The sequence below is a fragment of the Pholis gunnellus genome (assembly GCF_910591455.1).
Source record: "Pholis gunnellus genome assembly, chromosome: 6".
NCBI lineage: Eukaryota > Metazoa > Chordata > Actinopteri > Perciformes > Pholidae > Pholis > Pholis gunnellus.
Genome location: NC_136532.1, coordinates 18,110,998 through 18,138,883, shown reverse-complemented (window position 1 = coordinate 18,138,883; position 27,886 = coordinate 18,110,998). Strand labels below are relative to the sequence as shown.

General features: G+C 40.3%; 1 protein-coding gene across 1 annotated transcript; it reads right to left on the bottom strand.

Annotated features, from left to right (window-relative positions):
• Nucleotides 1-111: 111 nt before the first annotated feature.
• adgrd1 (adhesion G protein-coupled receptor D1) lies at nucleotides 112-27,680 on the bottom strand (the record flags this gene model as incomplete). The annotated part of the gene is made up of 26 exons (XM_079161954.1): nucleotides 112-1,801; nucleotides 1,893-1,985; nucleotides 2,212-2,253; nucleotides 2,350-2,476; nucleotides 2,563-2,654; nucleotides 2,838-2,904; nucleotides 3,153-3,219; nucleotides 4,691-4,844; nucleotides 5,222-5,333; nucleotides 5,444-5,547; nucleotides 7,686-7,809; nucleotides 8,399-8,472; nucleotides 17,480-17,621; nucleotides 18,540-18,615; nucleotides 19,862-19,969; nucleotides 20,320-20,443; nucleotides 21,708-21,758; nucleotides 21,914-22,063; nucleotides 22,554-22,621; nucleotides 23,719-23,976; nucleotides 25,371-25,547; nucleotides 25,672-25,794; nucleotides 26,215-26,313; nucleotides 26,999-27,115; nucleotides 27,470-27,506; nucleotides 27,606-27,680. 26 exons carry the CDS (start codon nucleotides 27,678-27,680, stop codon nucleotides 1,706-1,708), a joined length of 2,757 nt encoding a protein of 918 aa, XP_079018080.1. The 3' UTR covers nucleotides 112-1,705.
• Between the last annotated feature and the right edge of the window lie 206 nt (nucleotides 27,681-27,886).

Sequence of the window (27,886 nt, the reverse complement as noted above, 5' to 3'; positions counted from 1 at the left end):
TGAGGGGCATGTAATGAAGATGATGCTGATTACTTGTCATAAACGTTTTTTAATAAAGATAATTAGAAGCACAAACCATAGTACCATAAAACAACAATCATCAAAGGCCATACAAGCATAGCAGTATTGAAATATTTAACATTAAATTTGACATGGAAAGTGAGCGCAGAGTGACTTACAGTAAATCCTGTTTTAGGAAACTTAATGTTGGTACAGTGTAAGATCAATGACATTTTAAAATATGCCATCTCCCTCCATTCTCACAGTATTTCAGAAAAAAAGCAACCTTATCAAGTCTCTCTGTTGTAGAACATATTTCACTGTACAAAAGATGTATGCAAATGTAAAAGACATTAGCAACAGAAATAGCTAAAGACGCCATAAGACTTCACAGAATTGTGTCGAAAACACACAATCAGTATTCACTATTCCTCAAAAAGCATTAAATACTGCAGCTTACTAAGATGTGAGGTACTGCAAATATACTAGTTCATTTCAAAGGAGAAAACACACAAATAGACACAGAATTTAACATGAGAACATACCGATTGATGAGCTGTGATGCTTTGCAGAAGAAATTATACAGAATCACAAAATAAATAAATACATTATATCAGAATTACACTGCTGCTTCATCCATTGTAATCATGCAGTTGTTGTGTTGCACTGCCCCCCAATATTGGATTAAAGCTGCATGAACCTTTATGATAATGAATACTCTGAACAGCTGGTGAAATCATTATGTCTTTATTTTTAAGACACAAATCTAACACAATTTAGGAAAATGTACTTTAAGTATGTAGCCTTTTTGTAACCATACCCTGAAAATACTTATAATCTCAAATTTTACATTTTCTGCAAGTAAATTAAAGCAGACGTAATGGCTTTAATAAAGCTTATCTGCTTTCTTGCAGAGAGTTCGATGAAAAGGTTGCTACTCTCATGTCTGTATGTTAAATATGCCGCCAGCAGCAGATTACTTTAGCTTAGTTTAGCACAAATTCTGAAAACAGGGGGAAACAGATAGCATGGCACATAACCGTGAATCCACAATGTGTCATTTTTACACATCTGCTTTGTTATATGATGTGTTGATTATTGACAGAGGCAGGCTAGCTGTTTCCATTCTTTGTGCTAAGTTAAGCTAATCAGCTGCTGGCAGTGGCTTAATATTCACTGAACAGACATCTCTCAGCAAGAAATGAAAAAAAAGTCTTTTCCAAAATGAACTGTTCTGTTACATAAACTCTTGCCAATTAGTAAATCAACTGCAATATACAGAAGAGATAAGAGATAAATAGGTTTTTATTGTCATTGTAGTGATACAACAAAATTTCGTTTGGTACCAAGGACCATGCAACAGACAATACCAGACGCTCCACTACTCAGAGCGATGTTGCCAGACCCTGAACCGAACTCCTGGATGCTGAGACTCTCGCTGACCTCCTCAGAAATCCCTGCACTTGTTTTTGGGAACACAATATGTTTTTATGAGACAATAATAAGGCACAGTCCTTACAGTCTGTTTGTCTTTTAAAGGTGAAGCTATTATTCAGCTACACAACATCTCCTTTGGTATCTCTTTCACTTGAGCGGATGAGTGTCCGATTCATTGCATATCATAGTGGGCGAATAGTCTGGCCAGTGTTTGTCATTCTACACTCGGGAGCTGCGGATTGCTCTCCTGCCACAGACAGAAATGATTCTACACGGCGGAGAGGTCGATACGATTGGCCGAGTTGGTGCTTTTGTCCCATGTGTTCATCTTGGTGGGCGTCACGCCCTCCTTGTTTCCATTCATCTAGAGGATAGAAAGGACAATGTTAGACTAAGGCCATTGAGAGTTCAACAGCTCATTTTTGCTTGAGCAAATCTTTAACACCAGCACTCACAATGTCTGAGTTGAATGGCTTCACATTGATGTTTCGGATGGAGCTGCTAGTAAGAGACCACACCTTGGTTTTGTGTTTGAAAGCAGCTCTGACCTACAGAAAGAAGCAAAGCCATAACAGAGGATGGTGACACATGTCAGGCACAATACACCTCGTCATCCTTAATCAGAAATTGGGGTTGCAACAGAGAACATTGTCCCCTTTCTGCTAATTGGAATAAATATCTAGACTAATTGATGGTTCAGGCTGTGCACACTTTCCTAAAAGACGTGACACATCAAAACATTGAAACACACATCTAATATATTTAGCATCATACCTCAGAGTTGAGAAGACAGTGAAACAAGAAGACAAAGAACCCCTAAGGAAAAGAGGAAAAGAGGTTAACTTCAGCATCATTTTCAGAAATAGATGCAAACATTTTGGAAAAGAAAAGATCCCAAAGTGAAGAATTTACTTGTAACGAGTTGAATACAGCAAAAATATACAGGAACGGCAAAGAGTGTCCGTTGACAGCGAGAACGCCAAAGATCCAGGAAATGCCGAGTATGGGCAGGAGCACAGCCACTGCCTTTACAGTCAGCCTTGAAACAAAGCAAGAGACAACCATGTTTATATTATTTGCCTTTAATAAGAGAACAATATCAAAAGAGCTTTTTTATTAACTCACTTGACTGCATTAGCATCTCCATGAACCCTGTAACTCTCTCCGCTGATTCGAGATATGATCCTTGTCACAGATATCAGAATGCCAATGTTCACCTAGAGATCAGAAAGAAGGTTATCTACATGTAACACATTCACACAGGAGGTAAGATCTTGTTTTGTTCCTCCCCAAATAGACTACAAGTTTTACAATGAATACAGATTCAATTCTTGATCAAATTACGCAACAAATTGTGAACTGTAAAAAATCACAAATGCAAATTGATGCAAATTTCTCACCACAATGACAAACAGAGCCGGTGCCACAAAAGCCCAGATGGCTCCATTCGTCAGTGACAGCCAACAGCTGAGAAAACAAGGAGAGGGGCAGGGGTAAAACAGAATATCACACCGTTTTCCCTTCCAAGTAAAAATGCTCTCATGTCAATATGGAACGACTTAACCTAAAAGCTTTTGAATAACATTGAACTCAGTTGATGGTTCCAATTTCTCCAACAGGTGATGTCATTCTTACGCAACCCCACCGAGCTTTGACGGAATAAAATCAATTCCACATAATTCACAGGATTTGTTCAAAGTGCAGGTCATACTTACTTGTCAACCTCGCCATAACTCTTCAGAGCTGATGTCATGGACACCACACATATCACCAATGGAGAGCCTGATGGTAAACAAAGAAACCAACACACATGTTACTTTCACTTAAGATGCCACATCGCACCTATGATGGATTAACATGCTGTGGGGCCCCATTGACCCCGTATTCATCCAACTCTCTTTGCACTGTGCTTGTTCCCTGCTGCATTCAAGTACCAATCAAGTACAAATGTATTTATGAATATGCATCAAGTACAACTGTTCCCTCCTCATAAAAACTTTTTTTTTAAATATTTTAAATCCTGCATTGTTTACATCTATATTTGCATGCTAGCAGTCTTCCTCCTTTGATGTCTTTATTAAGGTATTGAGTACATTTAATTAAAATACCACAAACATAAATTGACACACACTAAATCTGAGGCTTTGAGGCCCCTGTGAACCTGGGCCCGAGGCAGTTGCTGCCTCGTTAATCACAGCATCAAAACAAGTTATAAGCGCTCTCATATTCTTGGATCAACAAGACTGGAATCAACGGAAATATTTAGGAATCATCTCAAAACAACCCAGTCAACCTAAAAGGCTTTGAGCAAGGCCACAGACATACATTTCCGATAGATAGGGTGATTACAACACAATTCATACGGTATTTTAACCTTCACAGTGTCATCTGAAAGTATGCCTCAGTTAATTTTAGCAAACAGCCTCGAGGCCCCATTAAACATCTCGTTATAGTGTCCAACACAGTAAACTCCCCCCATTGTCGCACCTGTCTTTGGATACACTTTTACCGCCTGTGGTGGTTTTATTTATCTGCTGTGCTGATAATTGCTAATTTCCCCTGAAAATAACTCTTTTGATCTTTTGGCTGGCCAAGCCCAAAGTTTTTCCAGCATGCTATACTACAGTACAAGGAAATGTTTACTTTGAAGGAGGAAATGAAAGCGAAAGTAGTCAACACCCTTTACCAAAGCTAATAGCAGCGGCAATTAATTATAAAACGAGTATTTACTTTTTATGTATAACAGCTATATACTTCTAACTGTCAGACGAGTCTCCTGTTGGCCACACTAAATGAAAAATCACTCTGGCCTGAAGAAAGAAGTCATAAAAAAGGGATAATTTTTCCACTAATGGGTTCAGCATGTGAAGGACTATGCATTCTTCAGCAGCCAAAGACAGTACGTATGTCCCAGATTCTTTTTTATCTGTCCGTCAAACTCCAGTTCACTCAGATCAGTTGTTATGTTGGAATGTAACTCAAAGCTGATTTATTCAACAGGGTCATAGTTACGTGCTTTTTGTAAACAATACTTAGAAAATGGTCAAATCATATTTACAGTAATGGCCTGGTGTGAGGTAGAGGCAGGCCTTTGGGTGAAATTAGGGTCAATGAAATAAGATGACATAGTGTATTCTTGAATACACAAATGAGAAAATGACACGCAAGGAATAAGAAAGTACATATGGCAGCTATATCATCGTCTGTGTTTTCCATCTAAGTGTAGTCATTAAATTCTGCGGAGCAGACCTACCCCAGCCAATGCCGTAGTAATAGAAGTGTTTGCTGCCCTCAGAGCCGAACACCTTGACCACCATACTGTAGAGGTGGAGGCCCTCCACCAGCATCCAGGCGAAGGCGCTCAGAAAGAAGAAGTGGAGCAGGACAGCCATTACCTTACAAGGCAACTGAGACGGGGGACAAAATCAGAATTTTCACCATCAAAACATTCTCTTTTCCATCATTATTTATGAATGCATTATTATCGAAATTCATTTTGCTAATCGCTATTTTCCTTTTTATCCTCTGTTCTGCTTTTCTGTTGTATTTTTTTCTTTTACATTTATTTTCTTTCCTTCTAGGAATTTAATCATTTAGTGGTTGTGTAACTTAACCACATTTTACATTGTAGTTCACTTCATACATCATCTAAATACACACAAAATCTCATAATTTATTCTAATAATCGGTATATTATCAAAATAAATAACAAGACACTAACCCCATCATTATCATTATAATAGTCACAATTAACTTAACAACATAATCTGTTCTGTGGACGTACCGTGCCCGGTTCGAAGCGAGAGCTGATGAGCAGTAAGATCTCAGCCACCAGGATGGCAAAGGACAGGTTGGCGTGGATGTGGTAGCGTTGGTTCCGGATGGTACTCACTGACCTGCAGAGGGTCAGCATCACATTAACTTGCTGTAGTGCTCAGGTAATAACAACAAGTCAATGTTTTGAATACAAATGTCCAGCACAGGTTGTTAAAGTGGTGGTACTCACGACAGTACAGCAAATGTGACCAGAGTGATGGCAAGACAGAAGATGGAAATTGAACAGCCGACATAACCAATGGTTGATAGTGCCACCCTGTGGCCAGTAGTGAGCTGTGTACAAAGACAATTCACCATCAACAACGACCAAGACAACATGTACAAACATTATTATTTTGCCCACGTGGTGGGACGTTGCTACAAATGGACATACAAATCTAGTTTAGCCTGTTTCATTCAGCCTCTATCATTAGCCAGGAATTTCAAAGGGGCCCCGTGGAGTTTATGATGATGAACACAGTACTGAGTCTCATTAGTATTTATCAGGCAGGCTACTCTCCAACACTGGGCATACTGTCATAAAGCTTTAGCATAATGGTTTAATTCCTCCTGTCTAAGTTGAATAAAACACAGACGTTGGAAATGTTTCGGGATGAAATTATTAAATCGGATTATGTGTATTTTTTATGACACATGTTTGAACAGTTTTGGTGCTAAAGTTTTTCACTGTAAATGTGCAGTCAAATACCTTTTTGTTATGATTATTGATTATGCAAGAACTGCATTGCCCATGAAGCTGATAGATTGTGTTTCTCCATATGCACATATTCATGACATATGGCCCCGTGCATTGATGTTGTTTTGGAGCACATGCTATTTTGAGAGTTTGGATATTGTTATCCATTAACTGTCTTCACATGTGCCTTGTCATTAACAAGGGCAGAGGAGTCTCAGCCTTCCAGAAATGGGATATGTGGGATGTTCCCTTGCAGCTGAGGGATGAGGCACCCCACTAATTAGAGACTGGCTAAGGGAAAGTATAGCATCAAACAGACTTCTGCGCCTTAAATACAGCGCTGGCCCTCTTAGCTGCAATAAGAAGTCCTCTTTTCTATTTAAAGAAGCCATCGTGGATGCTGACCACACTCCCATTGCACATATTCTTGGATAACAAAGAGTTATGTGTGACTGTGGTGACAAGGTACACAGGTTTGGCATTCCAATCTGCCCTACAGATAATATTAATGTAAAATACTGTGCAGGACAGTGTTCAGAGAAGAGAAAGACTGCTATCCCAGATGTTTTAAGGAGACAGTTTTTGGAGGACGGTTCAAAGCGACGGTTTCTAGTTTCTGAAGAGAGCGTGGTCTTTGACGAATAGACCACTGACCTGTGTAGTGAACCCAAAAATACCACACATAATCATGGTTGTCTGAAGTACTTCTGTATAAAACCACCAGTGAAACCAACATTGTGACTGTGTAGGTCTGCTTACTATTGACCTACAGGGAGGAACGATAAACTGTCCAAAGGCTAAAGTGGGGACCTCTGGTTGGTGGTATACTGTGTGGTTAACCGCTGCTTCCTGTCCAATTATGTTCCTACAAATGCACTTATTTTGTGACAAAGTCACAGAGGGAGGGACAGATTTTTTAATATGGCTGGTGTAGAGGGAGAAACCTTCCTCTAAATCGTTGTGGGAGGTTCACTGTCACTAAAAATGTCCCTTACAACAGATGAAATGAAAAGCACTGTGGTGAAAATCATCAATAGGTCTTGTTCACAGCAGGTGTCATAGTGGGAAAAGCACAGGTGTTACTAATAACATTAATTCCTACGTTCAATAGATGTTTAAAGCATGACAGTTGGACAATAAGCTTGCATGCAAAATACCAGGACCATGGATGTATAATAAGAACTGATTAACGGACTCAAAGATGGGGCCCATTCACTTCAATGAAAATTGCTCGCCAAGCACATAAGCAAACAGGTTTTCTGGCTCCCGGGTTTGCCTCTATGTTGTGTGGGCCACTTTGCGTAAGTGTTCCTCTGACTGGCCCCACATGTCTGATTGGGTGCTCAGCCCATAGACCTTTTATTACCTTTCAACGGTGTGGAAAAGTTTTACAAATATAAAAATTCATAAACAAAGCAATCATTTACACTGTTTGCAATTCTTGGTGCAGCTTTTACAGACGTGTATTTTATAATGCCGGTCTATGGGGAAAATGCTTTTTGGGCCGCAGGGGATTTTATTCCAGTATCCCGAGTGTCAACTGGAACACAGCAAGGCTGAGATGGCACCGTATCCATCCAGCTCCCTTAACACATTAACCACCAGGGCCCTGAAACTAAAGCAGCTAAATAGAATTCAGCAATCATTTTGTTATTTACACCTGTACTTTTCCCGCTGAAGCAATCCATTGTTAATATGAAAAATATTTGTTTAAAGAGTAGCAAAAATGTCATACCTTTAATGGCACCACTTGCATAAGTATGGCAAAGTTGGTGAGGTGGTTGCACAAACACACAGAGTATGTCATGTTTCCATCCGAGCGTACGCAACCTTCATTGGACCATACTACCTCATTTGAACTGAAAAGGATGACAATTGTTCATTATTTACAGAGACTGCTGGCAAGGATCCCTCAACATGATCCATTGTGGGAGGCACACAGAGAATCGTTTTGCTGAATTTACCAGGGCAGTCTGACAGGGCAATCCAATAATTCACTTTTCTTTTCATGAGCTTCAGGGCAAAGAGGAGTAAGGAGAGGATGCCTTTGAGTCCAACTAAAGCGTACTCCCTTTTAAAATGATTTATGCTTTCTTAATAGTGTTCTGGCTCCATTTATCGCCATATTATATATATATATATATATATATATATATATATATATATATATATATATATATATATATTTTTTTTTTTTTTTTTTGGGCTGTTGCTCAAGATACACCAAAACTGAAACAGGAACACATGTAACACTGGCTGCTTTTGATTTGAATGACAAAAGGGAAGTACACCTTTTCCAAATCACTGGTCATTACTTATGATTTAGAGTCTTTAAGACTTGAACAAAACATATGCAAAGAGTCGGTAATCAAGATGAAAATCTTTTTGGCTCTACATCTGAATGAATAATTGCGACATGCTGCATCTAAATCACGAACACAGACCCACCTGTAGTCCAAGAAGGCGCAGTAGAGGAATACTTTATTGCTCTGATTTAGGACTTGCTCTTGCTGTTCTTTAGTCTGAAAAAGAAAAGTTATTGAAATGACATTTGTAATCATCAGAGAAAAGTATGTAATAAAGGACAAACATTTGCTTTAGGATTTTACTGGCTCATTGAATTACAACTCATGACAACTCATGACATGAAAATGTACTTTGATCAAGACGACGATGTGGAAGATTTATATATCTTTCCTTCATGCTCTTTGGCTTTCTTTCTATCCATATGCAGACTGATCAGATCTTGATATATTAGATAAAAGCTTAAAATATTCCATAGTTTTCTTTTGAATCTAAAGAAGAGCAAACCACTTACAAATGTTGCTTCTGATACAAAATAAAAAACCTTTAATCAGTGCTTAAATGCCAATAAAAAAAAGGCTAAAGAGGTCTGAGACCATACTAAATGACAGAGAAGACGCAGATCAACACTCAGCAAAGGTGATGATTACTCTGAGAGAAAATCCCTGCTGTCTTCAAGAATCTTATTTGATTATAACTCACTTTTTCCGTGTCATTCCTTAATATGAGATTTGGAGTCTCCGGAGACAGTGAGCTAATGGCTACAGTGCAAGAATGCAGTAATTGGGGCTTGGCCCTGGTTTCAGGTCAAACCACTACCCTCCTCAATCTGTCATCTGAGGAAAACAACACTTTCATTGGCAGTTGGTTGTATACTGAGAGACTGCACACCTCTTCTCATTCCCCAAGCCTTGACTCTCAGACTGAATAAGAGTATGATTAGATGGACTGTGTCTGCACTATTTCCTTCTGGAAAAAGTGAGCGAGAGAGAGAGAGAGAGTGAAACCGACACTCAGGCTGTCTGTTTCCTGGCCCATATGCTCAGTGATTCATATTACAAAGCATAGCATAAATAAATAAATAAATAATACGTTGACTTTATTGCGTAACCATATCGCTGCTCTCATTCTGTCTGTTTCGCACAAGCAGCTCTTTAGTCATCATGTATTGTGACCCTCGAGATGAACGCAATGGATGAATTTTCATGTGGCCCATCACAGCAGGCAACACAATGGGTCCAAGAACCATGAGAGCTCCATAAATGCACCCCGTCATCACCAGCCGGCGGTCAGCTTTGAGGAGCTGCAAGCAACCCCGTGGGTAAATTTACTGCTCCCCTGTGGGTTTTAATAAGTCACATTGCTTGTTGGGTGTAAATGAAAGCAGATGGAAGAGAAACAAACTGTAATTGGCACACTATAAGACTTGCTTTATAGTGTCGTGTTTAATCTCTAACAATCGCTGAACCTTTAATGTTCCTGTGCAATGAAGGACGACTAATTATCCACATTAGGCACAAATATAAACCTTGGTTCATGGGAAACAATCCATCAATATCAAACCATAAAATATACATTGACTAACAGACCTTCACACATATAAGGAGCGCTCTTTGGCCATGCTTCCTCTCTAGCAACTGTCTGTTTGTGGTACATCCAGCGTGTTTCCAGTTGATATCTGAGGTGAGGTGCAGGAACCTGAAAGTCATTAGTGAGTGTTAAAATGCACTTGGAGATCTGGCCGAGCTTTGCGCGCACACCGTTGTTCCCTCAGTGCCCTGAGGCCTCAGCCACCAGCCAAGACTGGAGCTGGCGCTCCAACTCTTTATTAACAACAGAAGGCCAGCAAACACCGCCTTGGAAATCACTTTGAGCCTCATAAGGAGAATAGATGTAGAGAGGAAGAAGAGAGTGAAAGCTAGTGACAGCAGAGGGATACAGAGTGACAGCTGATAGAGGAGAAGGGTCAGAGAGAGAGAGAGAGGCTGATAAATCATAGATAGTCAAGGTGCCTCTGGTGCTTCTGTGTCATTATGTCTTCAATTAGAGCAGCTACAGTGCTTACTTATCACAACTCACCCTCCATGGTTGATCTCCAGATTCACAAGCAAACACCAGTGGTGGAAGATGTATTTAGATACTTTACGTATATTACAGTACCAATGCAAGAATGTTTAATTAATGCGTATACGTAAAGAAAGTCAATATCCTGCAATCATAATCATAATTAAGTAAAAGTATTCTTTCTGCAGACAAATGGCCCCTGTGACTGATGTATTATTATAGATGCCATTATTCCAGATGGTGGCCTCATTATTTGATATACTCCAGTTACAGGTGAGTAGGTTAGTCCGGTGGTTCCCAACCTAGGGGTCAGGGCTCCTCCAAATGGTCACGAGACTAGTCTGAGGGGTCCCCGATGATTAATGTGGTAAGAAAAAAAGACATCATTAAGTTCTGCTACACATATTTATATTCATATTGTCCACTTTTCTCTAATCTTTGCTTTTTAAGAAATATTGGGTGGTTTTCCATCTTTGGCATTCAACTATTTTTTTATGCAAAAATAAGTTTAAAGAGTGGAACTCATGGACATCTGAAATTTACAAGAGGTGTAAGGTGTACACAGACCTAAAAAGGTTGGTAACCACCGGTTTAATGTTTAAAGATGTAGTAAGATATATAGTTCAGAGTAAAAAGCACAATATCTCCCTCTTAAGTAGAAGTACAAAGTTGAAGTGCAAAGTAGCATAAAATGGATACTCAAGTAACGTACAAGTATTTCCAAATTGTACTTAAGTATGATACTGGAAGAAATGCACTTAATTTCTCTCCTTCACTGGCAGCAATAATACATGGAGTGAGTGTTGACTTGGATTTCAGTTGACACAGCTGCATGAGAACTGTAAATCACGATGCAACTCTTTTGGAGGGAACAAACACTCTTACCGGACATGTGATCATCAACATACATATAATATGACAGTGTTTTGCATAATAGATATTTAATGGTGCATCCTGGTGACTTACTAATAGCAACACACCCCTGCCAATTACACCTGCTGTGATTGGGAACAAAGGGCCTTCAACATCAGCATGAGAGCTACTGGCCGCCGTCTGATGCGTAAATCTCTCTAACACAAAGCACACCTCGTCCTTTCGCTGTTTTATGACTATGTTGAGCCTGTTGGATGAAACAATGAGGGATGAAAATAAACACTCTCATTCATCACAAAAGCATTTGAGTCCCAGATGACATGCAGCAACCAGCAATTTGTATAAATGCAAGCTTCTCTGTCCTCTGTGGTGTCTTTCAGACCTACCATGACTAGCAGAGCTAGAAGCCCCGTTGTGGTTGAGCTAACTTCAAGAAATAGCGACAACATATGTCTCTGCAAATCCCAAGAAATTGGGCAACTCTGGGCTAATTTAAATCTTAACGTTTGACAGCTGGTTCTCAAGCAAGGCGCAAATAAAGAAAAGATGGAGAAAGCTACACACCCATCATCCTTGTTTCAACAGTCAATTTGAAACAGACTTAATACAACCAAAAGCATACACACACACACACACACACACACACACACACACACACACACACACACACACACACACATGCGCGTGTGCGCACACAAACATATATATCCGTCTGAAATTTTGCTAAACTTTAAGTAAGACTGATTAACCTTTGTATTCATTTTTAAAGTATAGTATCCTGCAGTGCAACCAGTTCAAAATAATCTATTGTTAACAAACACGATACATAAAAAAAAAAAAATCCTATTTCAGTTATAGTAAATAAAATTAATCAAATTGAATGCAAGCTCTAATTGACAGAATATGGAATATTGAGCATGAAGCTTCATTCTTAACTTTAATTTGGAAACAGTAATTTAACATAAGAGTCTTTAGGCCCATTTACCAGCTTTTTCCAGAGCTTGATATTTGCTTGAGAACATGAGATGCAGTTGAACGCGACATAAAGGGCTAGTAAGTGGACCTTGAATAAATATAAAATATCACTTGCAAAAAAAGTCCTGCTCACACCCACTCATTCCATCCAGCATTGGTACAAGAATATGCAGCCACAAGAGCAACATAATCTAAATACAGGCTTTGCTTGTGCTAAATTTAAAAAAGCAGGGAAAAAAAGGACACAACCGTGTGAATGAAAAAGTAAGCGATCTTCTCCTTTTCCTTCAAACGTTCCAAATATTTGAGAGCACAGAAAGCCACGGTGTAATTTGGACGCCACTTTCTGCATTTGGTATAGATATCAATTTTTAACAGTGAAGCTGTCAGCAGGGCCCATAGCAGCACTGAAAACCATCAGTCACACTTTACATAATGACATAACATCAATTAAAGCTACCACCATCATCTTCTGTTTTTGTGGAAGTGTAGGAGAAAGGTAAAATATGAGTCAACAGAAAGGCTCAGCTGTAGCCAGGTTTTGACAATGGCTAAATTGTTCTGCATAACAACAGAGCGGCCATACATGCATTCCCCAAACGCTACATTGACTGCTCTTAAATTTAGTAAGGGAAGGAAACACTTTAACGCAGTATGTCTGGGAGAGGCACACCAAGGTATAGTGTAACATTGCTCAGTCCAGCAGGCTCAAAAAGACCAACCACAGCTCAAAACTTCACCTGGAGTTTGAGAAAAACCTGTCTGTTTTGCCAACTTAAGCTCAATACATAAAAGCGTCACACTGATACAACCTGCGGCTCTGACGGAGTACAGATCTCTGCGTTGTTATCACAGGGTTTGTCGGTCAGAGGTCAGACCTAAGCTGATCCACATACAGCATGTGGAGTAACAATCTGAGTCCATGCAGTAAAACACAACTGGCCTTGAGTGAGATCATGCCTTCAGGGGAAATGTAATAAGACATGCAGCTGTGGTCTCAGCTCAGTCTCTGAGGTAGACACTGAAAACAACGAGACGTGTTGATAGGTATGCAGGGTGTGAGCAAAACTGGGGACAATTAGAAACCCCAAAAATGACAGTTGTTTTTGAAAAGGTGAGCGTGACGAATTACAGAAATACTGCAATGTGGCCATTTTTGTTCAAAACAACAAATATGACTTTTTGAAGTAAACTCACATTACAACGAGAAAGGTTCTCCATGCATGAATGTATGTGTTCCCACAGGCTTTCATATGAGGCCACTGTTATACCTCTCTGGTTTCTGGCTTGTTTGTGTAGGAACATGTTTGCATTCATAAGTTGAGGGCTGCATATTGAGCCTTTGCAGAGAAGTTTCAACGGGGGAAATACATGAGATCAAATAAGGTTTAATACGATTTTTAGTTGATAACAAAATAGCAGCAGAAAGTAGATGACTAGATGAATGGATAGATGAAAAATTATGAATTTAAATTCAATAAAGTTCTTGCTAAAATCAACGCTTGCCCATTATGAAACAATAAGCTTCCTATATAGCGACTGTAGCTAGTAGTAGGTCTGATGGTGATGACTAAAAGTACACACAATCCATTATCCCAATAATCACAATTTTAGTTTGTAAAGGTTTAACATCACCCAACAGCCTGCAATCAGATACAAAATGATTTCATAATTAACATTACTGTTTATGGCTAAGACTTTTTAATACCTTCTAAGACATTTTTATAAAGGGAATTCAATTTAGTGTTTTTTAAGACTTTTAAAGTCTTGCAGGTACCCTGCAAAAACAGTGATTTTTTCTTTGTACAACCTTGTTATTAATATAATTTTCAAGAGTTTCATCTTGACATTCTCAAACCTACAAAACTACAAATCTTTCAACACATTCATAAATCACAAAATTACATGACTTAGAACCGCAGGTTTCAAAATGATTTGTTAACATTATTTGAGGCCATAGAGAGAATCATATAAACAGAATCAGAACACTTTCTACTTTTTTTCTGAGCTCAAGCACTGCTCTGTTCAGCACTACCAAGAGGTGGTGGTCGCGAGGTTTGGGTGGTTATGGAAAGGGGGCGCTGAATGGGAGGGGCCGTAAAGAGAGACTCTAAATCTTTTGGCAAGGGAGGAATAGCAATAGCCAGACCTCCATCTGTGATTGATCAGCATGTTGGCTCACACAGCTTGGTTTGCATGCGTGTTGGTGTATGGATGGGTGTGGGTCGTTAGCAGAGAGCGAGAGACGGAGGAGAGTTTTTGACCACAAGGTTTAAGCTGGGCGTGTTCTAGGAGTTATAAAAAGACTGGCAATAAAGGGCGCTTATTATTGTTTCAGAAAGAACTGATACCAGCATTGGCCTACACAATTAACAGCATTGGTATCAGAAAGTGTGAGATAACCTTTGCAAGTTTATTTTCAAAGTTGCTGAACAATTGATCCACCAGCTCCAACAAGTCTAGACGTCTTTGTAAACACAAGCCACCCAGTTTCCCTTTCTGCCCCTGACCTCTTTACTCACTTCCCACCAAACTCTGCTTCACGTTCTTTAAATCATGGATGGAAACAGCTTAATGGACGACTTAGTCACGGTTACTTGTCCAGTCACTTGGTAAATATTTGAGTAATGGGTAAAGAGTAACGCTCTTCATTTTGAGTGTGTGTAGGAAAGAAGTTGTTGTTTGAGCAAAAGCTTTGGGAAACACTCTTATTTGCTTTCTGGAAGAGAGTTAGATGAAAAGATTGATACTCCTCTCACCACTGTCTCTTAAATATAAGCCTAGCAGTCTGTTATCTTAGTTGACAGATGAAATTATATAAAGGAGAATTGAAGGACAGACAGAGGCCGCCTGTGCTGCCGCTCGGTTCCATCCTTTTGCCTTGGCCCTTCTTAAGAAGCCGCCAACCTAACACATTGCTTTATAAGCCCGTAAAGTCAGGCCCGCTTGTCAAAATCAGTTTTTTAAATCCTCAGTTTTTACCCCATAAATCCACTTTGCTCATGAAATCAATCTTTCCATTCATTCACTTCATACCATCAGCGTGATGCTTTGACAGAAGACGAGGACAGAGAGGAGGTGTCGTCCTTTTGTGTTAATGTTTAACTACTCACCCACGATGCCGCTCACCCTCCCTTTTCTCCCCTTCGTCTCTCCTTAGGCTCTCGCAAACTGAACCTGAGTCAGGCAGCAGTGATAAATCACTGATGGAGCCAGGGTCCAATCAACACCACAGCCGAATGGCGTGTGAAAGTATGCGGGCCTCCTGCAGCCTTGATAACACCTTGTCTGGGTATCAAACCCGCTCTGTGCCACATAACGTGCGATGGCTGCGCCTCGGCTCTGACTGAGTCAGCTGGGAATGGCATGACCTCAGCAGGCTGTTTCAGTGTGCTCAGAGGGCATCAATCAGGACTGCAAGGTCAGTCTGACACCAACCACATGGCTTTGACCTTCTGTGAGCGGTACCTGCCCGGACACAAGGTTCTTCACAAGTCTGTGACTCCATCAATCCACGGTACAATACATTTTATCATGGCAGGTGTCAGATAGAGAAAATGGATGACATTTGGGACTGAGCCATGAAAGTAGGTGCCTGTGTGTACAGAACAAGCGATGGCACCTAGGACTTGTTGTTACCATCACAGCACGAGAAGACAGATGAGGAGGATGACACGTTTCAGCTTCAGACACACTCAGTTCCCCCGCTAAGTTTTAATGAAGTCACTGGCTGTTTGTCTACTTTCTGGGGATAAACAGAGAGGTCAGTTGCAAATCACTTACCCTCGGCCACTGAACTGGTGCCTTGAGAGGACTTCTTCAAGGTTTAACTTTAACACAGGAAAGAGCGACATAAACAATGACGTGAAAGGTCGGCCTCATACTGTGTGAGCCGCCCTCCCTGCCTCCGAGCTAGGGAGGCGATAAGTATCCACCTGCTGCCAAAGACATTAAAACTCCAAAAATAGTTGTATTTTGACTAAATCCGTCTGTGCAGCAACGCAGTTACAACAAAACAACCCTTTTTCTGAACGCAACCACAGCCAGAAGTGCTCTGTGCCAAATTACGACGCAGCTCCTTCCTACATAAGAATCTTCGTCTAAGCTATGCAGCCTAAATTAAGTTGAAATATGCTGGCATGTTGCATTCCAATCAATATGTGTCGTGTTAGTAATAAGTACAACAGCTTATTCGGAATGGGATAGAGGGGAAAGAATGTAAGAAACCTGATTTAACCTTACATCACAGGAAAAGGCAATCCAACTAAAATAGAAGCACCTTGACTCAACAGACAGCAGAGCTGTTGAGCATCTCCAGCACTACCATAACAAAGGAGATTATAAGCCTTCTCCCATGGTGTCTGCTAAAACAAACACAGTAATCATTGTCACAGGAACCAAGCCAGATGATTGCAGCATAAACATTTATTTCACTAGGGAAAATGAAGGCAAACAAAGCAATATTACCATGGTTTCATGAAGCTGCATGGCTTTCATTTGTGCTCTTTTGAGTAAGGAGAGAAAAAAAAGGTATCGGTAATTTACTTCAATAGAAAGTAATTCCTGTAGGACTTACACATTAAACAGAACCACATTGTTGTGGGGTTTAGTCAATTGCCTCATTAATGCTATTGAATGATAGTATAATATGCAATCAACACAATTCATTTAGATGAAAGGAATGGCTTCAATAATCCTGTTAATGTGCAAAAAATAAAAAGATAAATATTCATGGCTGTGAGGAACACTGCCACGTTTCTGACTTTACAGGGAAGCGAGCTAATTCAATACACATTTTTAATTTTCATTATGAGTTTCAACTGCATTCCCCATGGAAAGATGGCACAGCTCCTGCCATAAAGCCGAAAAGAAAAAATATGCTGTTCATAAAAGAAAGTTATTGTTCCATTCAAAGCGCCCTAAGTCTGCAGTTCAAATGTACATAATCAGCTTGCTTTCTGGAGGCCACATGCTTCGTGAGGCAAGCTAATGAAAACCAAAATAGGCTTCATTCTTTGTGCTGCTGGGTGCCCAGCTGCACAAGCCTCGGTTAGTGATAGATACTCATCTTCTTACATAAGAGAACGCCAAAAATAGAGCTGATAGATTTCATATGGGGGGATCCAGCTCCTGTAGCCTCAGGCAAACCAGGGCCGTCTTTCCTCTGATAAGGTGGGTGTCCCACACTCAACAACTGCACCAGCCAACTAGTAAAGCCCTCAATTTTCCCAGTATGACTGACTCATACAGAAAGTAAGTCAAGACATGAGCCAAAGACGAAGAAACTGGGGCATCGTATGGGTTGATTCTTACCAGGATGTGGGTGAGGACAATCTTGATGACTGGCGCTCCAGAGAGGTTCACTGACAAAGCCGGTGAAGGCTCCACTTTCAGAGAGATCAGATAGCTTGCTACTTGGATCTTGTGATCCTTAAATTCAGCTGCTGCATTAATCCTAAGAGACAAAAAAAGAGGGAAGAGACTCAGAGAATGTAAGAAAAGAAAGGCAGCGTGACAAACGGGGGCATAAATAAGTAAATAAGATTCAAAGTTACAAATAATGAAGAGAGAGACAGAAAAAAAGAAGATCAACAGACTTAATCAAATACAGTCAGATATGTAAGAAACAACACTGTAATCTGGTACTCACATTAACACATAAGTGTTACACACCAACCCAGAGCACTAACATTTAAGTGGGACTTCGATCATCTGACTATATAATTAATCACACTGACAAGCAGCGGCATTGCATCAATAGTTTTTCAAGGCAATCTGATATGTGACATTGGGATAATACAAGCGTCACCTCTCTATCGTGATACAGAGAAGACATTCTCACCCCCAGAGAAGTAGGGCAGTGGTAGAGCCATATTAAAAACGATCAGTCGCAAACACCTTCAAATGTACTGTCACAAATTTTACATTTTGTACTTGAACCTCTGTGAAATATAGAGTGGGAAAAACAGGTTGCTTAAACGCTGTTATGTCAGGTTTGGTAAAAAATAAAAATTGCAGCACGAGTGCAACAAGCTGAGCCACTGATGAGACAATAACAGAGGGGGATATGTAGAGCTAATAGCAGGGTGTATCAGTCAGAAGGTTGAGTGGTGAGATGAGAGATAGGCGAGAGGACAGATAAGGCCCTGCGCCCAGGCATCAGTCGTTCCTGTGTCTCAGGAAGCAGGGGCGCCTTCGTGCCAGTGGACCGGATTCCCCACACAGGAAGTACAAAGAGGGAAGCCGGAACTTTTTTGTTGTTGAATGGCTTCAACAATTTAGTTTAGAGTATATATTTTCAGAGATAAAGCCCTGGCCGAAACTAAAGTGGTATGATTGACTTTTCACATTGGGTGTTGTCCCGTTCTCTTACTTGTTCTTGATAGGGCTGATCTCTTTGTAGTAGCTGTGCATGTTGTGGTAGAAGAGGCCAACGATGGTGGTTTGAGCTGAAGAAAAGAAGACAACATACAGTAGTTGAACGGCTTGGGCGGTGGGCTGGGAATGTAATGCAGTGCCGCTAAAATGCTCACAAAGAAGGGAAGTTAATTAGCGCTGCCTTGCCGCCGCACGCTGGCACCGGCAGGCTAATAGGACGACCTTATGCTCGCACAAGGGTGAAAGATAGAGGGCCGCAAACCCCGTGGCTGCCGGGAAATCTTATGAAACATCTACATGACTTCACTGGAGAGCAGGAGGTCTGGTCCCCTCTAATCAGATCTATCATCCAGCTCGGTCCCACCTCAATACTGCAAGATAAACAATGAAATTGGAGGAACTCCTTAATGATTCTGTTCCTCCTTTCAAAGGCTCAACAGCTTGCTGATGTCAAACAAACTGGAGAGTTTTTAACCTTCCACAAAATTATTTTGACAGAATGCCTCCCGGCAAGTTCCCAAGAGATCTCAAGGTGGCCAGTTTGCTTGTACAACTCTCTCTCTTAAGGAGGAGAGCGCAAAAGGAAAAATATAATAAAGTATCCAAACACACCAATGTGTGACATATGCTTTCCACTTAATTGGGTTATAAAACCTCCCCTCAAGTATTTCATACAGCCAGGTATCCAGAGCTATGAGTTAATTTGGTACTGGCTGTAATGTATCAAGCAATAACACGTATTAAATTTCTGATAACAGTCCTTTAATGAGTTATTAAAACGGTTTATTCCAGTGATTGTATGGCAGCACAGTACATGTAGCGGCCAAGGGAATCTGACCTGTACACAAACTCAAACAAGCAGAGTTTAATGCCCACCGTAATTGCTGCTCTCCCTCACTCCACCATATAAGTCCATTCTTTTTAATGACAGAGGAAAGTGGAGAGAAAGTGCTCTCTCTCTTTCATTCTTCCTGTTTTGAATAAAAGGGTAACTGCCAACATTAAAGTCATAGTTGGATTTCTACGGTGCATCATAAAGTCACACAAAAGCTCTCATGGAACTCCTGTCCTACACTGTATGCGATGTTAGCAGTCTTAAATCTTAGCATAATAAATTACTGGCAAATAACAAGAGCCTCCAAGCTGGACAATTTTCTCTTGGCAGATTCAGACCACGATTAATGTGCTGTATTCACACTCAGGAGAAGCTCCTACTTTATATATATAGAGAATCCTCAGGCTAGGACACGTCCGCCTTGTACATCACTCAAGACATGTCCCGTAGTACATCTGTAGTACTGTAATAGTTGCACTTACACTGCATGGTGAAAGCCTCTCCAGGCACCGAGATGTAACTCTTGCCTTGTGTGGGGAAGCGGTAATGTGGCAGGTTGTAGTTCTGTGGGAATTTCATCAGAGAGTAGTCTGTGGGGGTCAGAGGTTAGAAAAAGCAAAAACTGTTAAAAAAAAAAACAGACGTTGAGGCAAGCATCAAGACCCATCTGTTTCATCATTGGGTGGATTACGGCAGTGAACCCACCCTTGGGAGAAAGACACAAGCAAGCTTAGTGGCAAACAAAATATTATGCCAAAAAAAAAAAAGACCTACACCCGTGAGAGGGAAAGTGGAGGGGTTTGAGATCTGCTTTACTGACCCGCTTATGTCCTCCGATTAAGAAAACTAATGATGTCAGCTTGGCGCTCCATGTCCTTCTACCCTAACACACAAACTACAAACAGTGAGTCACCTTATGGAGAGCTGACAGCATACTGACCTGCAACAGAAGATGTTCCACCAAGGGAAATGAGGGAGTTCGGGCTGGGCTCCAGGTTAGTCACCATGTGTTCCATCACTCTGTCCACGGTCTCGATCAGACCGCTGACCACAGGGATGGACTGCTGCTCAACAATGACCACACAGAAAAATGTTCACAATCAATACACAGTCGCTGCATCCAGTGTGAAGCATTGCTTCAGGCTAACCTGGGGTAGAGATGTCTTTGTAAAATGCAACTTCTCTTCACAGGTTCCATTTACAAATATAAAATAGCTCAAGTCAAAAGGGTACACAAAAGACAATTTGCTTTTCATGGAGAGTGTTTCTTCTGTGGCTATGGAGGGAGCTTTCCAAAGTCTAAGAAAATAATTGTGATCATGGAAAGTCAGCCAGAAAGTCTGTGCTACAAATCAGGGAGAAATATGTCGACATTACCAGATAGAAAGGAACAATGAACTGATGCTATTGTTTGCGTTATGGCAAAAGCAGAATCCAGTGTTTTTAGAAGGCGTGTAGAAGTGAAAACTTGATTTATTACCTCAGTAAACATTGTAAACATGAGTTCATGGTCTCCATCTCTAGTTTCAAGTCTTCTTCAATACAGATTGATGTTCATTTAGTAAATCATGGCCCCATTTAGCGGCCAATGTGGCTACAAATGACAACTAGTTGATAATGCTTAATGCTAAGATACTTTCTAGCATTTAGCTATAATGCTAAGCTAAGGAAAAGGAGCACAAATGTACTATCTTGGATCTAATTAAATTGAATTACAAAAGGTACAAAAAAATTGAGCGCAGCATACAAAGCCATACGACGTAGATTAAAAAAGTCATACAAATATTGATATAGAGAGACATTTTTCGAACACTCAGCATGAATTTGATTAGAGACGGTAATCACAAGGGGCTTGACTGAACACTGTATCTGATGTCCAAGTTTTTGCGTTCTCATACATGAACATCTGTTTCAGCTTGCTCCTACTAAAACAAGCATGCTTGTTCTGAGAAGTCAATGTGCTGAAGCCACACATTTGCTCAAAATGCCTTTCTTCTGTTTGCATATAGGAGCCTGGAGATTATGCTGGGATGAGTGTACAGTTAAGGAGGCTCCAAATTTACATTCAAAGCATTGTGTTGTAGGGCAGGTTACAGTCAGCAGTGCTGTCTTATACAATTTGCACCACTGACTACATACTGTAATCCTGTGTGGGTAAACTGCCAAGTACTGTTATTGCTGCTGGCCCCATTTGTGCCAAAATATGCAGTGTTAAAATCTCAAACTCATGGATCCCTTCAGTGCGTTGGATTAAAGTATTCACCAAATTACATATGTTACATTATGTCACGGTTAAACATTGCACAACAACAGTGTGAACTCATTTACCTCTGGCAGCCCTGGAGAGGACAGCACTTCTTCCACACTTTTGAGAAAAGCCTGGATGGAAGAAAATGGACATCACGGAACTGTTGCATCATATGCACATGGGTGGGCATTGTGTCTATGTGTGAACTGGTTTTGCAAGTGTAATGTGTGTGTGTGTTTGTGTGTGTGTGTGTGTGTGTGTGTGTGTTGGACTGTGCTCCAAAGACCTGTGTGAGGTTGTTGGCAGTGTTGTGAGGAATGGTCCTATTGGGCAGCGCCTTAAGGAAGCCCAACACCGGCAAGGACTCCGGATCCTGGGAGCTCTGGACCTCCTCTCGCTGGCCGCTGACGACAGGATTACTCACTTCAGGGGCGCCCTTGGGAGACAACACATCAGGCATCAAATGAAGTTTACAATCAGGAGGTGGTTTCCGAAGGAGCACCCATTTCCAACATACACAGGATGTTAAGTGATGGAGTTCGGGAAAATCTCTTTGGACAAGTGATTCAGTGTTGCTCTTTTTCAGCCTAGTGCCCTACAGGGAGCCATTTTGTACGTACTGTTGAGCAGCTGTCTCCACTTTCTTCTATTTCTTTATCCGTTTTCTACCTCCAAAGCTCTTTAATAAACAGGACGGATCTGTTCACATGTGCTCTCAATATCCTTTTTTTCCAGCTCCTCTATCTTCAAAAGGAAAGAACAGCTCAATAAGAAATAAACTGTTGGCAATGTCCCCAGAACTGTATGCAAATCGTTCATACCATTTCTATGTTGCTGCTATATTTGTGAACACATGATTCATAGATGTAGTTTATGCAATTACATTTAGGTATTATATCTTCCAAAGTCAGAGTTGACAAACTTACAGCTGTTGGTGCAGTTGAAGTGACTTCTTTGGAGGCTCTGGGTGTTGTGGTAGAAATCATGGCCTGGCCTACAAAAAAACCCACAACAAAGGGCTCTATTACAATGTGTAAGGAACCACACTGGTGTCATATATACATTGTGTTAAATTTTATAGTTTGGATATCCCCATTTTAGAAGCATTTTTGTTATTCGATCCTTGGTTGAACTTAAACTTGCGAAGCTGCTGTAATGTAGCTGGGTTTCATCAGCTTACCGTTTATGACGCTGGACCATTCCCAGTCATGAAGATAAATACAGATTACAACCTCCTCAACACTGGGATAATCAACCACATAATACTCTGCCACTAGCTTCTGTACAAGGCTAAGATACATTTTATGTCTTTGTTGTCGTTTAATAAAAACAGCACTAGCTAGCGACCAGAAAACGGCCATATATGGACGTACATTAGAGGAATAAGTGTGAACCATTCCTGCTCTTCTTTGGTTCAATGCAACATTTTATAGGAGTGCGCTGCAGAAGTAAAAATATTTTTCTGTAACCATAACAGTTGGGCTCTTTGCGTCTGGTAATGGTCTCTGGAATATATTGCTTTTGGTAACTACTTCGGAGAATAAATTCAGGCAGCGTGCACTTTATGCTTCACATGTTGTGAGCAGTTGAAGCTTTAACAGTGCAAAGTAATACTTTTCATATATTTTAACCATCTTTAACCGTCCCTGATATGCCTCACACGCAACAAAATAAGATGCTGCCTACTAGCTGAAGAAGTGCATTTCATCAGGTTTTGACTATTTGTCAGACTATCGTCAAATGTATTAATATGTATTATCACAGAGCATAATTATTTTATTTATAAGTTCTGCACTCTTCTAAATACTTATAAGGCAGAACTATGTGAGCCAAGTCACTTATATGGCAGATGGTCATGATAATATTTTCGGCAAGAAGAGCCATTTGATAGGGCGCGGGGGTATATTTGTTTAGTTTAATATCTTGTTGTTGTGCATGAATGCTGTGGATGGAATTCAAGGAGGGCAAGGACGCAAATTGCTCTCTAAATCATTTCCTCAGAGCAGGGTCAAGAGGGAGGATGCATTATAACAGATATGCCACATCGTAGAATTAAGTAAAAGACTTCTCTAGTTGCGCGTGATGTCCTACCTGTGGCTGCACTGTAGTAGAGCAAGATCTCGTAAGGAGAGAGGGCCCTTTCCCAGATGACAAACTCATCGAAGGCGCCGGTTAAATAGTGACCATACGCCCTGTTGTTGCCAGTTCCAATGACAAGGTCAGGATAGGGATCACCATAGTTCTCTGAGACGCTGCCAGCTGTGTCACCAGCGGTGAAGGTCCCGTTGATGTAGACCTTCAGACCATCCTTTTTCGTCCATGTGAAGAGAATGTGGGTCCAGTAAGGCCCTGAAAAAGGAAACATATACTACTTAAACAGTATGTAAGATTTATACAGAATTGCACTGCAAATGTTCAGACGATGGAAAAGAGGGGGATTAGAGCAAAAGAAAGGGAACGATTTGAGAATCTAGTGACATGGTAGACCGTTACTTGTAGGGTGTTAGCATGCTAATGTTTGCCGAATAACACATAACACAAAGTACAACTGAGTCTGATCGGAATGTCATTTGCTTTGCAGATTCGTGTAAGTTATTACAATTCATTGAGAAGGAAGCTAACGTTAACTGAAAACAATGCTAATTGCTAATCAAAATAGTTGCTGACTAAGTTAACTTCCTGATGATCTGATGAATTGGTTGGCTCTTAGTTTGAGCTCAAAACATTTTATTTGTCTCTGTAATATCATGACAGAGAGTAAATACTCTGTCCCCACAAGAACTCGAGGTCAGGTCTGTTTTGGTCCTGCGAGCTCTCTCCAGTCAATTTTACACTACAAAGAACTTACTTCCCCCTTGTTTCTCTGAAGTAAATTGACAATGAGGGGAGTCCCATTAGGCAACACATCTGAAAACACTTCCACTAGCAGAGCAAAACACATCTCAGTTGCGGTTGGAATACAAACCATGTGTGCCAAAGATCCATTTACATGTTTTAACCCTCTTTTTCTCTTTTTTTATGCGGAGAGATCTATAATGTTACATTCTCAGCTTTCAGTGAAAACTATATTTGGTCCCAGTGCACCTCCAGGTTTAATCTATCACCCTCAAAGCTTTTCCTCACACTTAAGAGAGGACTGACAGATGACATGACACACATATGAGACCCAGATGACTTTTGATCCTCTGTAACCGAATGTTAAAATCTAAATTGAGTTACGACACCCGTGAGCACAACCTTGAGTAACTGCAGCAAAAACAAAGATGACAGAAGACATTTGAGAACAAAATACTGGCTCTAAAAGTTTCAAATAAAAGTTTTTTTCCTTCCATTTTGTTAAAACAATTTCAGCTTATTTAAATCCAATTTTTATTTTCAGAATTGAATTCAAAGTATTGGTCACACTCTTATAATGTTTCAAATGTCATCTAACTCAATCACCAAATATTCTTGTAGCCTATTTAAGAAGGAAATTACCGCATCTCATTAAACGTCCATAATAATTCTATATTTTGTGATACAGCAAAAGATTTATGAAATGTATCCTCAACTTGCCAAATCAACTGTCTGCAGTTACATCTGGTTTCAGTTAACCGAACCATGAATGCAAATACGTAACAATTTATGGTTGAAGACAAAAACATATATATTTCCAAGACCAAAATATATTCCTCATGGGTGCCGATGGGGAATAAAGTAACTGAAAGAACACTGTGATACAAAGGCAAATTCATCCGCAGTACCTGGGACTCTGATGTTGGCCTTCCATCTATGGTTGTTGCCTCTAGTGTAAAACTCAACATATCCTCCAAAGGGATTGGTGTAGATAGAGAAGCCATTGGAGATAACTTTCCCTCCAGAGGCTACAGCAAAACGGGACTCTGCCTCGTGGTTTTTCCAAAAAAAGGAGAAGGTAATCCCTAGAGAATGATAGAGAGATGAAAAATCACCTGCAGCCATCAATACAAGAGACTCAAATGGTTTGAAAGTAATTCGAGTTTTGCCAAATTATCACATGCATAAGCTTGCATAGCGTGCACTCACCCTCAGGACCACACCAGGTAGGGTCACTAATACAAGAGTTCTGGTACTTTCCAAAGTGGAGAAACGTACCGCCATTATCTCCATCTAGAAAGATGCCTTTGTTGACCATTCCCTCAACAATATCTGCAGCAAAGTACAAATCAAGGGTATCATTTCGCTTGAAAACTGTTAGCCAGGGGGTCTATAGGGTGTCTACTCAAGTGCCAAAATATTCCAAATGTTCAACAAATCAAATGACCAAAAGTCCCTTAACATTTAACTTCATTGTTTATGCTACTGATGAACATGAACGTTTTACAGCCTTCTTGGTAACTCATAAAACAATACAAAGGCATTAAACAAGTGGCTTGGATGCTAATAAAAGCTAATTAACAATAACAAATAATGAAAAGGCTCAGAATTCTTTCTTTGTGCTAAATGGACAAAAAGACTTAACAAGGACAAACTCAACGGCTCAACCATAGGTAGACACAGAGAGGACAACAGGGAGCGGCAGGTGATGCACAAATGAATTTCAGTGAGCAGAAAGTGATTCATCCTCACCTACTGTTGCAGAAATGTTAGTGTAGGCAGAGTCATTGGTATACACATAGGAAGAGTTATGGGAGGAAGGGAGCACAGTGTGGTTGTGGATTCTGAGAGCTGGACAAAGACAACGGAGAAAAACAGTGATTCACACCTACATAGACACATAACAGAGGACACAAGAGAACAGTGAGAGGAAGACAACAGGAGGAACGTGGTGTGCAGGTATGAGACAGAGTGATGCTGAGCTGAGTGCACAGTGGCAGCGCTCAAAGAGTTTCAGCTCTTTTCCTTTTCACTTGAGGATTCCTCCTGAACTCAGAGTGACTCCACATCATACTCAAGTCTATACCTGATCCCTCTTCAACTTTAACATTTTCATAAAACCTTGCACTGACTTATGATGGGACAATGAGGCTGCACAATCTACGCACGTGGATATTGTCTTTCAGTCTCTCACCAATTAAAACAACTCTAAGAGCAGAATAATGATCTATTCCCTACATTTCTTTAGTTATTTTGCAGACATTTACCACCTCCATATTATAGAATACTGCATGTAAAGCATTGCAGAATTTTAAATCGCAGTTACATCACACACCAGATATTCTGTTCTACAATTTCACTGATAAATCTGACCTACAATATAAACACTCTGCAAACAGTAGCACATTTAAAAAGCACGATGGCTGTGGCTGGAAGGTGGGTGGTGACAAAAAAAGCTTGAGACCATGCAGAGAGCAAGACATTTAGGTGGTGCATTCCCATGAGTATAGACAGGTCTGTTTATGTATGCACATACTTATGTTACTTCCGTTAACATAACCTGGTCTGTTTCCAATCTGGTCCCACAGTTCATGGATTCCATCCACAGCGTCGAGAGGCCAATAATGCGAGGCCGAGGCCAACACCTGCAGGCCTGAACGGAGAGTTAACGGATAAACAAGCATCCAGAAAGGGCTTTCCCCTGCAATCAAGCTCTGTCCCATTACTCAACATCTATTTTCCTGGCACTTCGTTTTGGATTTTGGGGAATTAAAAGATTGATAATAATGAATCCAACAGCTGTAAAAGTTATACGAACTATTCTGATTAATGAGCAGGGCAGTGAACAAATCAACAACATTCTCTGGTTTGGTGAGCTTTTACAATTCACATTGTTTTTCTGATCACACAGATGTTAATAATGTAATCTTATTTAAATTTGGCAGTTTAAAACAGCATAGACAAATGAAAGCAATCACACCACCACCCATACAAAATCCATTACTACCTGGATGCTTTGCAGGTTGTACCACTTGAGCATAAACCTGTGAAGAAATCAAATGTATCTACTGTATAAAGATGCCATACAAGACATAATATAACAGGATGAAGTCAAAATGTGTTGTATGTGTGTATGAGCTTACCTTAATACAGGAGACAAAAGCTGCAAGAAGGTGAATTCGCAAAGAAAATTCCATTTCTTTTGTCAAATGTACCATACAGTCTTTTATAAAACAGCAGTTAAATCCCCAAATAAAGATGAATCCAGGAGAAGTCACTCATTATTCCAAAATATAAAAACTTTTGATCAGTCCAGTTTTCAAACTTACAAATATAGATAAATATTAATAACTCGAACAAAAAAAAAGGAATCAGTTTAGTGCCCTGGCATGAGGCAGAAAAACTTCAGAAGTTTCCCTTCTCA